The sequence below is a fragment of the Taudactylus pleione genome, unplaced genomic scaffold (genome assembly GCF_031769625.1).
Source record: "Taudactylus pleione unplaced genomic scaffold, aTauple2 ptg000486l, whole genome shotgun sequence".
Classification (NCBI taxonomy): Eukaryota; Metazoa; Chordata; class Amphibia; order Anura; family Myobatrachidae; genus Taudactylus; species Taudactylus pleione.
The window spans coordinates 1,758,669-1,777,053 of NW_028284888.1; the positions used below are offsets into that span (position 1 = coordinate 1,758,669).

The window sequence follows — 18,385 nt, forward strand, 5'->3', positions numbered from 1 at the left end:
CAATGAGTTCTGAAGCATTTGACTGAATATGAGCATATATTATTGCCCGAAACACTTCAGAATTCATTCTGCTGCTTTTGTCAGCAGTCACATCATCAATAAATACAAGGGAACCAGTTCCATTGGCAGCTATACATGCCCACACCATGACACTACCACCACCATGCTTCACTGATGAGGTGGTATGTTTTGGATCATGAGCAGTTCCTTTCCTTCTCCATACTCTTCTCTTCCCATCACTCTGGTACAAGTTGATCTTTGTCTCATCTGTCCATAGGATGTTGTTCCAGAACTGTAATGGCTTTTTTAGATGTTGTTTGGCAAACTGTAATCTGGTCTTCCTGTTTTTGTGGCTCACCAATGGTTTACATCTTGTGGTGAACCCTCTATATTCACTCTTGTGAAGTCTTCTCTTGATTGTTGACTTTGACACATATACACCTACCTCCTGGAGAGTGTTCTTGATTTGGCCAACTGTTGTGAAGGGGTTTTTCTTCACCAGGGAAATAATTCTTCTGTCATCCACCACAGTTGTTTTCCGTGGTCTTCCGAGTCTTTTGGTGTTGTTGAGCTCTCTGGTGCGCTCTTTCTTTTTAAGAATGTTCCAAACAGTTGATTTGGCCACACCTAATGTTTTTGCTGTCTCTCTGATGGGTTTGTTTTGAGTTTTCAGCCTAATGATGGTTTCACTGATAGTGACAGCTCTTTGGATCTCATATTGAGAGTCGACAGCAACTGATTCCAAATGCAAATGTCACACCTAGAATCAACTCCAGACCTTTTACCTGCTTAATTGATAATGAAATAACGATGGAATAGCCCACACCTGTCCATGAAATAGCTTTTGAGTTGATAGTCCAATTACTTTTGGCCCCTTAAAAAGTGGGAGGCACATATAGAAACCGTTGTAATTCCTACACCGTTCACCTGATTTGGATGTAATTACCCTCAAATTAAATCTGAAAGTCTGCAGGTAAATCACATCTTGTTTGTTTCATTTCAAAGCCATTGTGGTGGTGACTAGAGGCCAAAATATGAAAATTCTGTCAATGTCCCAATATTTATGGACCTGACTGTATATGTATATATGTGTGTGTGTGTGTGGTATGTTATGTTGATGTGCAGATATATATACACACATTTGTACATTTAAGACGTCCTTCTGTATTTAACTAATCAGGGGCCTATTCATCAACACTAAACTAGTGTCGTTACCTTCACAAAAGCAGCGCATGTGCAGCACTGCCTACAGCTGCGGTAATTCTGTTTCCCCCAAAACCCCTTCCTCCCCGACCTACCTGGCCGTCTGGACCCCGACAGGCTGTAGCCGCGGACCTCGACCTCCTGCCCGGTTTGCTGAAGATTTTTTTCTTTTCTTTTTTTCTTTTAAACTTTATTGTTTTTTTTTTTTTTTACTTTACTGTGTTCTGCCGGGAGAACACATTTCAGAGCAGCAGCCGGAGGAGGGACCAGGGTGTGACGGAGGGAGCCGGAGGAGAACCTGCCCAGCTGACAGCAGGTAAGTATAACTCGCTAAACGTCATCTGAGAGTGGCGTATAGTAACACCATCAAATTCCGAAAATACATAATTTTCGGAATCTGATGAATAGTCTAGTTTCTACATCCCCATACTAATGTACTAATATATGGGGAGTGTGGAAATTAACGCAGGAAGACTTACCCAGGAGATATCAGTGATATCTCCTGTGTTAATGAATACTAAAAATATGGTAATTGAGGAAAATGTCCTTTAAAACCGTTATTTTAGTGTTGATAAATAGGCCCCTCAGTGTCTATGAGGAAGATAAAGAGAGATTAGAATAAATGATATGCATAAATTAAATTGACAAATAATTTCTAGGGAATTGTCTGATTCCATGGTAACCTCCAGGTCCCCTATATGTTACCCATGCATGATTTCACCTGCGAGCTCTACACAATCCGCCTCCTCTAACCTTCAGCCACACAGACTTCACCAATCAAAGCTTCTCATTCACCGTCCTTCCCCAATGTCACCTGAGGACATATTCCAAGATTACACGGAGAACTTACAGATCTAAATATTCAATTCTGATACATACTCTGCTCTCAGCTGTTTTTTTTACTCCCAACCTGTTTTGCCTACTCCCCCGAATCGTCCGGGAGCCTCCCGAAAATCGGATGCAGCTCCCGGCCCCCCGGAAAAGCAGACCAGCCTCCTGGCGGGCGCCGATTCCCCCCGACCACCCCGCGAGTAACAGTTAAACCCCTGTAGTGGAGGGGGCCGGTGACGTGATTCACGCTGAATCGCGTCATTTTGGTCCAGCCCCCTGCTTCACAACACCTGTATATAATCGGCATTGTGTAGTGGGGGCGAGGACAAAATGATGCGATCGCGTGGCCCCGCCCCCATCATGCCCACAAATGCCAGTCACCTGCCCGGCCATGCCCCCTTGTACCGGCCACGCCCCCCAGCCCTGCCGATCTGGCTGCTCCCTCCCGGAAGGAGCAGCCAGAAAGTCGGCAAGTATGCTCCAAACTGTATTTCATTTAAATTCAGGGAATGTTTGTTCCAAAATAATGCGATAACTTGTCAGCGCCAGCCAACTACATCATAGTCTCCACCTCCGGCCAATCCCTACACTGACTCACTAACACATGAGAACTGCTCGCCATCATTTGCCACCAGGGGCGCGATGCATCCCACCACTCTTCACATCTATGCCGGCATTAATTAGCCCCTGCCCCCTCCATAGAGAGCTGTGATCCCGGCAATTATTATCTCCTCATGCTGCCAACTTCACTAGTAAGTGGGTGTAATTGCGGGAGATGTGGACACTCTTTAAGGGGTGTGGGGGGCTATCTGAACATTCTTGAGCCTGCTGCAACTTCCAAAAGAGTAGGTAAGTAAGTATGCACTATGCTGTGTATTAACTCTTGTATTAGATTTAAGACAAAGTAGATTATCATTACTATATGTTACTTTTTGTATCTGCCCAACTGGAATTGTGAGCTTCCAATGCCGGAATCGCCTGCAGACCGGCAGCATTACTTTGACTATTGAACTCCCAGGACACCATACGCACAGTGGGCCTGCGATGTGCACTAACTGCACACAATGGCACCCCGATGGTTACCACACGGTAAGATCTCTGCTGCTTTTGACACTGTTGACCACTCTCTTCTCGTACAAACACTACAGTCCCTAGGTCTTAAGGACACAGCTCTTTCTTGGTTCTCTTCCTACCTATCTGATCGCTCTTTTACTGTTCGTTTTTCCGATTCTGCCTCCTCTTCGCTACCTCTATCAGTTGGAGTACCGCAAGGCTCTGTCTTAGGTCCTTTGCTATTCTCAATCTATACCACCTCTCTTGGCAAACTAATTCGCTCTTTTGGATTTCAGTACTATCTGTATGCAGATGATACTCAAATCTACCTATCGTCCCCAGATTTATCACCATCTGTATTGGTCCGTGTCACTGAATGTATTTCTGCCATTTCATCTTGGATGTCATCTCGCCACCTGAAACTTAATATTTCTAAAACAGAATTAATTATATTTCCACCAGCCAATAACAGTTACCAACCTGATCTCTTTATCACTGTTGATACCTTGACCATCCACCCCGCCCCACAAGCTCGCTGCCTTGGTGTCATCCTTGACTCTGAACTGTCCTTTGTTCCCCATATTCAATCTGTCTCAAAATCATGTTACATACATCTAAAAAACATATCCAAAATTCGACCATATCTCACACAATACACTGCAAAAACTCTAATCCATGCACTTATTATTTCCCGCCTTGACTATTGCAATAGTCTCCTTACTGGTCTTCCCAAAAACAAGCTATCACCATTACAATCCATTATGAATGAAGCTGCGAGGCTTATCTTCCTTGCCAAACGTTCATCGTCTGCTGCCCCGCTCTGTCAGTCCCTCCATTGGTTTCCGGTTTTCTACCGTATTCAATACAAAATACTCTTACTTACACATAAGGCCATTAACCAAACCACACCAACATACATCTCTTCACTCATCTCAAAATATCTCCCAACCCGACCTCCCCGCTCAGCACAAGATCTGCGTCTCTCATCCCCACGCATTACCTGCTCCCATTCACGGTTATAGGACTTTCTTCGGGCTGCACCCACTCTATGGAATGCCTTACCACGCACAATACAACTTTCCTCTAGTCTCCAATCCTTCAAGCGATCCCTGAAAACTCACCTCTTCAGGCAAGCTTATCAGATTCCAGAACCGCCCACATAACCTTCATAGCCTCCATATGTAATTACATCCCCTTTCACAGTCCACACACAACCTCACACATCGTCTTTCTCTCACATCCTCATGACTTTTGGCCGACATTCCGGTGTAAATGGATCATGCAGCCCACCAAGAAACTTCATCCTGGCCGGACCAAATTGCAATATATAGCACCTATCCTTGTGTATCTATGCCTATTTCCCTATAGATTGTAAGCTTGCGAGCAGGGCCTTCCTACCTATATATCTATTTGTTATTACCCAGTTTTGTTCTATTAATGTTTACAAGCGCAACCGAATATGCTGTGCTATATAAGAAAAGGTTAATAAATAAATAAATAATAAATAAGATCTGTGGAGTTCATTGTGCATTTCCGGGACGTGACAGGACGCTGGCTTTCCAGATGTTGACGTGTCGCTGACAGGAACTGTATCTAAAGACGTAGGAGCAGGACACCGTGTTCAGACAGAGAAATGTAACCTGTTATTGGGCTGGTGCAAGCTTCAACATTGCAAGTGATGGAGATTAAAGACGCACTGAGACGGATTAGCACCGCTGCTAGTCGGTGTCTCAGTATGAACAGTACCGGTCGCGGCATTAGCATAAATACTCAGAGGCGGCCGCATCTGCGTACTCCATCCTCGGGGCAGGATCCGGAGGTGCGCGTAATGTTCATGCTGCACGCAAGTGGCCGATGTTTCCAGTCTGCGCATGTGTAAGAGTCGCACCGCGCATGTATCCCAATGGTAACTGCTCTAAGACGCAGATCAGAATTGCACACATAGAGATGCAGTTTCGGTGGGCGTTTCTGGGCGGTAACAGGGGTGTGGCTAACCAAAGACTATGTTGTGACTGATGGTGCAACAATGGTGCGTCTTAGTACATCCAGCGATGGAATACTGCCTCTGCCAGGGGGTGTCTCAGTAGGCTGAGAATCACAGCATTTGCATAAAGACGCAGTTGTCGCTGTGACTCCACCCCCTCTGAATCTGGCCCCCAGTATGTTCCGCTCTGTACACCACAACTGAGATTTTTGCTTCTGGACTTTGACTCGAGTACATGGTTGGGCCAATGACGTATTTGTAGGGAATTGCAAAGGAAATATATTAACATTTTCGGGGTCTAGTCACTAAGCAGTGTTAGGATACAGAGTGAAACGTGATAAGAAAGTGATAAGGTGCCAGCCAATCTGCTCCCAACTGTCATTTTCCAAACACAGCCTGTGAGATGACAGTTGGGAGATGATTGGCTGGCACCTTATCACTTTCTTATCACTTTTCACTCTGTCTCCTAACACTGCTTAGTAAATAGACCCCTTAGTCATTTGTACGAGAAAATATAATAAACCTTCTATCGGATGAGGTGTTGTCATGCGTGCAAACCACTTATCATACTAACATAGAATAAAGACACTGAGACGTGGATTTGGCAGATAACTTGATGGCGATTTATTGGAGCAATAATAATTATTATTTATTTAAGGATGTATGGTGGCAAAGAAAGGACGGCCAGAAATCAGCCAGATCTGCTATGCCCACACACAAACAACAAAAGGCATAGCAGGCGTAGATCGCCCAGAGTGCATACACATAACAATGTAACTCCTATCATCAACAAAAGGTAACGCTCACCCTTAGTCTTGACTTCCCACCCGTTTAGGTGGTGATACTGCCCCCCGTTAGGTTGGTACAGCCAACTACCAGTCAACGAAGAGAGCGCCCTTAAATCATAATTGCACCCGGACTGGCGACCTGCCGTTCTTTCCCGCCACCCAAAAAACAAACCCACAACATAGTAAAATTTATAGGGGAGGGAGGGTGGGGAATCTGGAACAAAGAGGCTTTGGCCCACACTTCTAGCCCTTTATATAATGTTCCTGTTACAAACCCGCCCCTGCTTGCCATAGGCTAACTCCCACAAGTTATTTGCATACATGCCGGCCCCCATCCTAGAGGTTTAAAACACCCTTTCTTATGTAATCTTTCGTTTTTTTCTTATTTGGTAAATAAACCTTAGAATGCATTTGAGGGGTTCTCGGTGGGTTGCACCCCCATATACTGGATAGATTTGGTGCATCTGGATTCTGTACGGGCAGGAGATGGCTGCAGTGTATGCTATGACTTAAAGTGCCGATGTGCAGCGTTGAGCTTTTTTTTTTTTTTAAACCGCACATCCGCTGTCGCACTGCGTATATTTATCAGTTGTGTTCGTACATCGTCGCAGATGCGATTTCAGACGCATGCACGGAAAAATACTTTGGAAATATATTGGGCGTTCCTGGGCTGTGACCGGGAAGCGGCTATTCAGTCGCAGGTCATATGGGCGCGTTGTGGGAGTGTCGCTATTTGCTTTCACAAGTGCTTGATTGCTCACACAGGAGGCCATACTTTGCTGGAAAATCTGCACCTGCCGTCTGAAGATGCCCCGATCGGATGCAGGCTGTGGGGGCGTCTCACTCCTCGCACATTCATACAAACGGCTAAACACCAGGGAAGGACTTTGTAGCAGCATTTCCATAAACACACCGACTTCTGACCGGCAAAAGACGCAAGGACGCTGCTGCGTCTGACTCAGAATGAGGCCCATTATTAGTTCCTACTAAACCAATATATGAGCGGGTGTAGGTGCATTGGTAACCTCTTATGTGGGTCACTCACCAGTCATATATATTCTCATTATTCACTTTTATTTCTAAGGCTCCACAGCACCGTACAGAGGGCCTGATTCAGACCCGCTCGTGAGCACTATGCAAGCGGGTCGATGGTGGCCCAGTGCGCATGCGCACGACGGAGCCGGCTCTGTCGTGCGCATGCGCGAGACCCGGATAGCGACTGGCAAACCGTCGCTCCAGGTCTCGTACCAAAGGGGGCGTGCTGTCGATGTTGAGTGACAGCACGCCCCCTTTGGTGGGTGGGCCGGGGGGGTGGCTGCCCAGACGGAGGCGTTCCCATGGGAACGCCTACCGTCTGGGGCCGGCCCCACTGACATCACAAGTGATGTCTGTGGGAGTGCTTTCGGGTCTGTTAAAGCCGAAAGCACTCTAGGGCTTGCGGCAACGAGACCCTACCACAAGGGTCTCGTTGCAAGCCCGATGGTCTTGACCATTGCGACCATCTTCCTGGCCGCTCGCTATAGCTGTGGGTGGTCACCCACAGCTATGTGAGCGGCCAGGAGGCCGCTCTAAAAAAACAGAAGGCCGGCCCTGATTCAGAGCGAGCGCTCTGTCAGAGCGTCCGGCTCTGAATCAGGCCCAGAGTAAACATAGTAACAATGCAGAGTATCAGAGCATAATACACAGCGGCTTACCATAGCATAAGCACTAAACAATAAAATGACTCCACTGACTGGGTGGGACAGATAATGGGGGGGGGGTTAGGGTCTTGCTGAGGGTCGCAGGAGTCCAGGAGTAGTCAGTGAATATCACCCAATGATGTGATTGCTTAAGATGCAATCATGATGGCGGGCGGCGTTTAGAAACCCTAGCGATGACCAGCCAATACAACGTCAGCTACCTCGCCTGCACAACACCTCTCTTTTGGGGGTCTACTTACTAAGCCTTGGATGGAGACAAAGTGCCAGCCATTCAGCTCCTAACTGTCATGCCACAGGCTGTGTTTGAAAGATGACAGTTGTATTTGCAAATGAAAAAAACAACAACACAGGATGGTGGGCGGTCGCATTAACACACCATGGGTTTCGCAGGGATTTTTCTGCAGCGACTGCAAAACCCCCCAAACAATTCCAAAAAGTGGATGGTTTTTAAAAATCACCGTTTGATAAATTCCCCAGAGTATAGTTTGCATAGTTCTTAATTTTTATTAATTAGAGAAATGTGGGTGCGGGTCCGTCAGTGTGGGTCCTTATATCGGGGTCACATTGCCTATTATGACGCAAAGGAGCATATAATTATAATAGGTGTGGTAACCCTGCAGCTTGGCTATGTAACTAGAATAATGAACCATAGATAATGAATATATAATTTCCTGCTGCTCCTCGTGATTGGCGTTTGTATCACAATCGCTGAATACCGGGGATCGTGCTTGTGAAAGCTAAGGGGCTTCTGTTTGGGGGGGGGAGGGGTGCGACCCCTACATAAGGACATCCCTGAGAGGCTGTGGAGTGTGTGCTATGGAACTATGAATCAGGGAATTTCCATGAACCTTAGAGTCCCTGAAGTGCTGCTCTGCGCCTCCGGTCACAGGGTTATGAGACAGGATTGTAGTAGATTTACTAGCAGCCTGACTTCAGCATTTGTCCTCAGCCAGTCTTTGCCTTCTGTCCCTATTATTAGGGTGTTGCAGTAGCCCAGACATAAAGGAGCTGGCCGCTCGCTGGGTCTGTTGGCGGTTTTTATTTAAAAAAAAAAAAAATTGCCGGCCGCTCGCAAAGCTGTGGGAGACCACCCACAGCTTGTGCGAGCGGCCAGGAGACCATCGTGATAATAGAGCAGGAAGACCACTACTGGCATCAGCAGTGATGTCAGTTTGCCCGGCCAACAAACGCCAGGCGTTCCTAAGGGAGCGCCTGCGTTAGTCCAGCCACCCCCCCCTACCCGCCCACAAAACGGGGTGAGCTGTCAGTCACCATCGACAGCCGCCCCGTCTTGTTGCGACCCCCGTAGCGACTGAACTACAGTCCTTCAGCGGGGCTCGCACACACCGGACGCGGCGCATGCACAGTGCGCAAACATCGGGCCGCTTGCGAGGGGCTCTGAATGAGCTCCTCACTGCACAATTGTAATTTTGTACTTTCAGTTTTATTTTTTTAATTCTGCGCCTTCCTCCAGGTAATACTGGATATATAAATATTATTTTTTGCAAAGTGATGCGGTGCCCCCTTTCAGTGTCGGACTGGGACATGAAGGGCCCACTGGTGGAATGCAGTGGTAGGGGCCCAAGCTTAAGGGGAGTGGTCTTCCACCAGATGGGATGTGGCCAGCCACCACAGATGCTTGGCTAACCATTAGGCAAATCTTGGTGTAGTTTCTATATAAGGGAACCAAGCCCCGTGCTGATAAATGGTCCTGCTCCACCAGGTAACTGAATGTCTAATAGAGTAACAATCTCTAATTTGAGATCTGGAACCAAACACCTATAAGAGATGGGTGGGCCCACAGGCAGTGGGGCCCACCGGGGATTTCCCCTGTACCCCTGTGGGCCAGTCCAACCCTGCCCCCTTTCCATCTTGTCTTGCCCGTGCCGTGGGCTCCTTGGCCTCATTGCCTACCGCCGGTCACAGCTGCACCATGACTGACACTTTGAATTTATGAGGTGTGATGATAAAACGTATTTATTTGTCATTCAGAAACATTGTTGGTACAACATAAATGATCTCGCTTTCCGGGCATTGGGCCACCAGCAGAGAACTTGAGAGCATCTTCTGAACAACCGTTGGCTTTGACCTATCTAATGCTTTGAACTACGCAACCTGAGTCACATCATGATAATCTAAGTCTCTCTTTCGCTGTAATGTGTCTGGTGCGCTGGAAAATGTAGCAGCACTTAAATACCTTTCAGAAATGCTCATAGAACACAACAAGACAGTCATTCATAGACATGAGGACCCCTAGGCAAGAGCCAGTTCTGCTGGCAACTAAATAAGGCTCCGCCAAGTAGAGCTTATTCTGGTGCAGAGTATACAAAGCCGAGTCCATTCTGGTTGCAGTTGTACTATACAGAGCCCAGTCTGTACGCTGAGTGTAATCAGACCCTGACGTGGTGATGGCTATATAAATAATTTGCCTTGGAGGTACTCAGCCCATCTCTTTCATTTATTGCATTTGTCATTCTGCAATAGAGAAAATTGATACTGATGAAGGGCCTGTTATCATCGATAGACAGTCTCACTCCATAGCTACATCATGGCCCAAACTGCTTGGAGACCAGGGAATTGTTGGCGCAATTATTTTTGGTGACTGCAAATAAAACTACCTGTATCTTCTCTTCTTCTGCCTGCAGGCTGTGCATCTCGCCCAGGTCAGTTTCCAGATAGAGGCTTTCGGTTCCAAGTTTATCCTTGACCTTTCACTAAACAAGTAAGTTGTGATATCTTTGTAAAGGTCATTTATAATGAATCGGCTACGGGGGCATTTGCTGGGGTCCTCCAAAATATGGGACCAATTGTTACACTTCCCAGTAATTAGGTGAATAGAATCCTAGTAACCTCTCGTATCTAAGAGGGCATTCCTTTTTACCCAACATCAGGGCCGAAACTAGGATTTTTCTCACCCGCGGCAGGACCGTAATTTGGCGCCCCCTGGTAATTCCCCTATAGTAATGCCCCCTGCAGCATTGCCCCTACAGCAATGCCCCATTCAGCAGTGCACCTATAGTAATGCCCCCTGAGGTAATGCCCCTGTAGTAGTGCCCATATGGTTATACCCCTATAGTAGTGCACATAAAGTAATGCCCCTGTAGTAGTGCCCATATGTAATACCCATGTAGTGCCCATATAGTAATGCCCCTGTAGTAGTGTCCATATGGTAATGCCCCCATAGTAATGCCCCTGTAGTAGTGCCCATATAGTTATGTCCCTGTAGTAGTGCCCCCATAGTAATGCCCCTGTAGTAGTGCCCATATAGTTATGTCCCTGTAGTAGTGCCCATATAGTAATGTCCCTGTAGTAGTGCCCCCATAGTAATGCCCCTGTAGTAGTGCCCATATGGTAATGCCCCTGTAGTAGTGCCCATATGGTAATGCCCCTGTAGTAGTGCCCATATGGTAATGCCCCTGTAGTAGTGCCCATATGGTAATGCCCCTGTAGTAGTGCCCATATGGTAATGCCCCTGTAGTAGTGCCCATATAGTAATGCCCCTGTAGTAGTGCCCATATGGTAATGCCCCTGTAGTAGTGCCCATATGGTAATGCCCCTGTAGTAGTGCCCCCATAGTAATGCCCCTGTAGTAGTGCCCCCATAGTAATGCCCCTGTAGTAGTGCCCATATGGTAATGCCCCTGTAGTAGTGCCCATATGGTAATGTCCCTGTAGTAGTGCCCCCATAGTAATGTCCCTGTAGTAGTGCCCCCATATGGTAAAGCCCCTGTAGTAATGCCCCTGTAGTAGTGCCCATATGGTAATGCCCCTGTAGTAGTGCCCATGTGGTAATGCCCCTGTAGTAGTGCCCATATGGTAATGCCCCTGTAGTAGTGCCCATATGGTAATGCCCCTGTAGTGCCCTTACACAAAAACAAAAAAAACAACAACAATACTTACCTTTAAACTCCGCTCCTGCATCCACTGACGTCCGGTCCGCTCGGCTGCTCCTCGGAACTATGGGAGAGACGTCATGACACCATAGTGCCCGTGGGGGGAGCCAGAAGCTGGATTTCAGGAGAGAACTCCAGTCTCCGGCTACCGCGGCGCTGCAGGGAAGGAGCCGGGGCGCCCGCTGGTATTAAATCTACATGTTATTGCACAGCACAGTATACATCACCGGCTACATGTTATTACACAGCACAGTATACATCACCGGCTACATGTTATTACACAGCACAATATACATCACCGGCTACATGTTATTACACAGCACAATATACATCACCGGCTACATGTTATTACACAGCACAGTATACATCACCGGCTACATGTTATTACACAGCACAGTATACATCACCGGCTACATGTTATTACACAGCACAGTATACATCACCGGCGACATGTTATTACACAGCACAGTATACATCACCGGCTACATGTTATTACACAGCACAGTATACATCACCGGCTACATGTTATTACACAGCACAGTATACATCACCGGCTACACGTTATTACACAGCACAGTATACATCACCGGCTACACGTTATTACGCAGCACAGTATACATCACCGGCTACATGTTATTAAGCAGCACAATATACATCACCGGCTACATGTTATTACACAGCACAGTATACATCACCGGCTACATGTTATTACACAGCACAGTATACATCACCGGCTACATGTTATTACACAGCACAGTATACATCACCGGCTACATGTTATTACACAGCACAATATACATCACCGGCTACATGTTATTAAGCAGCACAATATACATCACCGGCTACATGTTATTACACAGCACAGTATACATCACCGGCTACATGTTATTACACAGCACAGTATACATCACCGGCTACATGTTATTAAGCAGCGTAATATACATCACCGGCTACATGTTATTACACAGCACAATATACATCACCGGCTACATGTTATTACACAGCACAATATACATCACCGGCTACATGTTATTAAGCAGCGTAATATACATCACCGGCTACATGTTATTACACAGCACAATATACATCACCGGCTACATGTTATTAAGCAGCACAATATACATCACCGGCTACATGTTATTACACAGCACAGTATACATCACCGGCTACATGTTATTACACAGCACAGTATACATCACCGGCTACATGTTATTACACAGCACAGTATACATCACCGGCTACATGTTATTACACAGCACAATATACATCACCGGCTACATGTTATTAAGCAGCGTAATATACATCACCGGCTACATGTTATTACACAGCACAGTATACATCACCGGCTACATGTTATTACACAGCACAATATACATCACCGGCTACATGTTATTACACAGCACAATATACATCACCGGCTACATGTTATTACACAGCACAGTATACATCACCGGCTACATGTTATTACACAGCACAATATACATCACCGGCTACATGTTATTAAGCAGCACAATATACATCACCGGCTACATGTTATTACGCAGCACAGTATACATCACCGGCTACATGTTATTACACAGCACAGTATACATCACCGGCTACACGTTATTACGCAGCACAATATACATCACCGGCTACATGTTATTACGCAGCACAATATACATCACCGGCTACATGTTATTACGCAGCACAATATACATCACCGGCTACATGTTATTACACAGCACAGTATACATCACCGGCTACATGTTATTACACAGCACAATATACATCACCGGCTACATGTTATTACACAGCACAGTATACATGATATAACTAAAGTGTTTATACATAGGGGCAGATGTACCAAGCCTTGGAATGAGATAAAGTGGGGAAGTTGCCCAAAGTAACCAATCTGCTTTTAACTGTCATTTCAAAGCCTGTGCTAGGTAAGTGACCGAAGCTGATTGGTTACTTTTGGTAACTTCCCCACTATCTCTCTTTCAGACTTGATACATCTCCCCCATAGTAATACAGGTCCTCCATGTTTTCTTTCACTGCTGTGCAGCACATTGTCACCTCGGCAGCCTGGCAGACCTGCTTTGGAGAAATGTACTGTGCTGATTGGTTGGTTGATTTATATAAAGTGATGATGTCACAGCAACTCAAATGACTGCAATCTCTGCTTTATAACCTGCATTGGACTCTAGTAGGACACTGCGCTAAAAGATGTGGATAGGTCGCCAGGTATCTGTAATGGAGTGGGTAGCAAATGTTTTAATTCTTAACACAGATGTAATGGTATGGCGGATTACCTTCATGTTTCTTACCTGAAAAGGTCGATATTGGGGTTTAAGGATCCTTTTTAAACCTACTTAAAAGTGCAGCTCAGTTTCCCAATTAGTGTAAAACTGGCCCAAAAATGGTTTAAACAATAAATGTAGAAGACTTATGGGATCTATAATCAGTGCTTCAGTAACATTATATCGCTGTGCAGTGATACAGAATGTAGATGTGCTGCAATGTAACATCCCGGGTCTCCTGAGTGGAAGATTTCCCTCTCGCCCTACACTGGCTAGTATCCGGGCATGCACATAGAGATACGCCCTGGGGTGGATCCAGCGAAGCTAACTTCATACTGAGGTGGCCTATGTACAAATGAGTAAGTAAGGCGACTTTACAGCATTCACTAGCGACACTGTCAGAGCCCCTTCACTACACTTTAAAAAACTGGTCGTACACACGGAACTGCACGGTTGTTACGCCCAGAGGTGTGCACAGCTTTACTGAGCCCCATTGAGTGGATAAATGGTTCACTCTGGTGTGTTTCAGGGGAAAGTAATGTGATCTATTTGTATTCACAGCTAAGAATGCTAAAGTGCCACGTTATATTTCACAGACCGTTCTGCTGAGCCTGATATAAAGTAAATTACACTGATGTAACGGAATCCGTATGAAATGCCGACAGTCGGGATCCCGACAGGGTTAACATACCGACACTTGTTGGTCGGTATGCTATTGCTAACCCTCCCCCTTTCCCTACTCTAACCCTCCCTCTGTGGTCCCTAACCCTAACCTCCCCCCCTTTGTGCCTGAACCTAACCACCGCCTCCCCGCAGGCATACAATCGGGAAGCCGGCTGCCTTAATACCGATAGCCGGCTTCCCGACTGTCATATCCCGGCGAGGGTGAAATGCCGGGCGTCTAGATGTAGACGCCTGACATTTTCCAGACGCCGGGAGACAGGCGCCCGGCATCCCAGTCGAAGGGATGCCGGGCGCCGTGAGTGGACAGCCATGCGGGGGGGCAGGGTTAGAGTTAGGGCACCCGGGGGGGACGGGGTTAGGCACCCCCCCGGGAGGGTTAGGATAGGGGGAGAGAGGGTTAGGGTTAGGCACCCCCGGGGGGACTTAGGGTTAGGCAGCGGGGAAGGAGAGGGTTAGGGTTAGTAGTCACTTGGGGAGGGGAGGTTAGGGTTAGGCACCCCTAAGGAGGGTTAGGAGGTTAGGTTCGGTTAGTAAGTACTTACCTATTGACGATCGGGATTTCCAGCGCTGTCGGGCTTCCGCTGCCGGGAACTCTGCTTTTGTCAGCCAGGCGCTGCTGGGAATCGGCCGGCGGTATTTCATGCCGATTCTTCCCCGCACCCTAAACCTAACCCTACCCCTTATTGCCTAACCCTAACCCCTAAACCTATCCCTCCCCCCCCACCCTGTTACTTATCTTCAGCATCCTGGAGGTCGGGAAGCCGGTGCCGGGTTTCTGACCGCCGGCGTTGGCATTCTGGCGCCGGTAATGTAAGCGTCGGCGTCCTGACCGCCGGGAGGCCGAACACATACCGATGTAACATACTAGGGGCCGGATGTATCAAAGTTAATAATGCTAAAAACCTCAGAAAACTTCAGTTATGTGAGGATTTCTGCAAATACATATGTATCCCCATGGGTAATCACAGGTGTCTGCAGCAATCCCCCCCCTGCGTCTATTGGTGGTCACCCGTGTGCGACTTTAGGCAAAAGTCGATGCAAAGCCTTCGATGTCACCCGTGGTCGCACCATTGAAACTTGCACCAGCCCTATGGCCTGATATGTGAGCGGTTCAGCATCTGTGTACGAAGCCTCTGCCACTTACCCGCCGGTGAAACTCTCATAACTCGCCCATAAGACAGACCATCGCCGTACTTGCGCTAAGCCACCTCCCAGGAACAGCCAATACCTTTTCCCCTTTTCCGTTCACTTCTCCCTGCGTGCGTCTGCGTGCGCAATAGCAAAATCTCACCGCAGTGTTCTGACTAGCGTGGGTCCATACGTTCTACCCCGAAAACACTCTGGGCCTGATTCAGAGCCGAACGCTCTGACCAGAGCGCTCGCTCTGAATCAGGGCCCTCCTCCATGAAAATGGAGCGTCCTCCTGAATGCTCGCATAGCTGTGGGTGACCACCCGCAGCTTATGCGAGCGTCCATGATGATGGTCGCGATGGTCAAGACCATCACGACCATCGGGCTTCCGACGGAGACCCTGCGGTAGGGTCTCGCTGCCACAAGCCCTGGAGTGATTTTGACTCTAGTGATGTCAGTGGAGCCAGCTTCAGACGGTAGGCGTTCCCATGGGAACGCCTCAGTCTGGCAGCCACGCCCCCGGCACGCCCACCAAAGGGGGCGTGCTGTCAATCAACATCGACAGCACGCCCCCTTTGGTGCGAGACCCGGAGCGACGGAGAGCCCGTCGCTATCCGGGTCTCGCGCATGCGCACGACGGAGCTCCCTCCGTCGTGCGCATGCGCAGTGGGGCAACATCGACCCGCTTGCGAGCGTCCTGCGCTCGCTCGCGGGTCTGAATGACCCCCTCTGTCTGGAATCGGACCCTGAGGGTGAAGCTTGTGCCTTCTCTGTCGCTGCGGTAGAATTAGAGTTTTGCCGACTTCGCACATATTACTCGCACTCTCCTATTTCAGCAGGTTTCAATAGAAAAATGACTCAGCAGAACTGGATATTTAGCCCCAGAAACTGGAAATTATGCTGATGTTTAATAACCGGTTGGTAAAACTACCAATTACACTCTGGGAACGGGTCAAGCTTATTATTAGACCAAGAGATCGCTGAATTAATGTGAAAGTAACAATCATGGACAGAGAACAGATTACCAAAAATTATCCCGGTTGTATTTTAATATTCCAGATTAAATACACTCTGAACCCATCTGATATAATTGTATACATTTATTTAGCAGGACAAATCCACCTTCATTTACAAATGCATTAAGTTTATGCTGAAAAGAAATTGCTTAGTGTCCCTGTAACTGCTGGTAACTGTGTCATTCTGTGCTGCTTTAGGTTTTGTACAAACCTTCTCCATAGCGTACGCCATAATTAGAGATGTGCGTGGCCCCCCCGCAATTTGGTTTTTGTTGTAATTCATTGCCAAATTTTGGTTTTGCCAAAACCGCCCCCAACAGTTTTAGTTTTGGGTCTGGATTTTTAAAAAATAAATAAATACAAACAGCTGAAACCATTTCTTCGGCCTGTTTTTTGTTCCTAAGGTATTGCTAACATTTAATAATATTAAATTCCAGTCATTTCCAGTCAGCTTTGACCAGCTCTCAATATTGTTTTCACCACTATTGGCCAAAGGCTGCAGCGAGCTGACTGCAACAGCAGTGGCACAAACACGTGGCACAAACACGTGGCAGTTCAACCTCAAACATGGCACATCTAGTGTTAGTGGATACTAAATCAGGATTATTATTAGCGCTGTTCCATCTGAAATGAGTGACCTGAAAATTAGAGCTAATGTCATTTTCTATGAAGTAACCTGCAAATTGTGAACACATTGATTATATATATATATATATATATATGTATTGGACCTTTTCATTCTTTAGACCATCCAGTTCCTAACCCTGAGAGTCCTGCACAATTGGTCATGTTTGACCCTTTGCATCTACCTTTTGGAACTTTGTAGACATTTTCTGTCATCGGTCTGTATATTTTTTAGACTAAATTGTATTTGCAGTGTCAGAGTTATTCCACACCAAAACAACACATAGTATAATAAGTCATGCCTTGGGTGTGAAGATTACTTCGTAAAATCTTAGGCTGATAGGTACACTGGTTTTGAAGTTATATGGCTTTAAAGCTGCAATTTTTTAACCAAAAATTTGCTTTTAACATTTTTGTTTTTTTCCAAATTGCATTTACAGCTCACCTGATTGAGCTAGAGCTTTGGGGAAGGTCTTTAAACCTCCTTTTATGGGCTTTAATATGATGTATAACACATCAGTATGTTTCAAATACAAATTTTTAATTTACAAAATTTAGATTTTCGAAAAAAAAAAGATGACAAGTTTAAAAGAAAATAATCTGAAATTGTTCACACTGATGTTAATAAATCCCCAAAGTGTTATTATGGGATCATCTGCTACAAGAAGTTTCACTATGGACTGGCTGTTAAAAATATTGAAAATAAGAACTATTTAGCCCTGTTCATTACTTGATCTCCTTAAACAATCCGGGACCCAGTTGTAATTCTCCTACCATGTTACATGGGTTATTGGAAATGACAAATCCTGAGGAGCGTGCTAGCGGGGTAAGCCATTTTGTTATGACATCCCTGAGTGTTTCTAATAGGTAGACATCGGTATGCATCTTAGTGAAGCCGGTGATACGGAGAGTAGCCTGCCTAGAAATGAGCTGGCGTTCAGTGTTATCCGCTGCTGCTGCTGGAGGTGACGCACCCACCCAGTGGGCTCTCAGTCATGTAATCTTTCATTTGCCAAGGACCACTTGTGCACATACCTGTGGTTAAGTGGACAGTGGGTACAACGGCATTTTATAGGCCAAAAACGATTTTGTTTTTAACGTTCCTGTGCAAGCGAGAAATTGCTGTTCTGGTAAAATGGAATCGAGATGGAATTTGGTAACTGGGACACAGGATCTAAATCACTTACATTGATGGCG

General features: G+C 46.5%; 1 protein-coding gene across 1 annotated transcript in view; it reads left to right on the forward strand.

Annotated features, from left to right (window-relative positions):
• Window positions 1-18,385, forward strand: part of LOC148502694 (disintegrin and metalloproteinase domain-containing protein 23-like) — a gene marked incomplete at its 3' end in the record, with an annotated part of 152,838 nt that overhangs the window by 45,199 nt on the left and 89,254 nt on the right. The window contains exon 3 of the mRNA XM_088449486.1: window positions 10,205-10,281. Within this exon, the coding sequence (XP_088305612.1) occupies window positions 10,205-10,281 (77 nt within the window). The remainder of the gene's footprint in view (window positions 1-10,204; window positions 10,282-18,385) is intronic.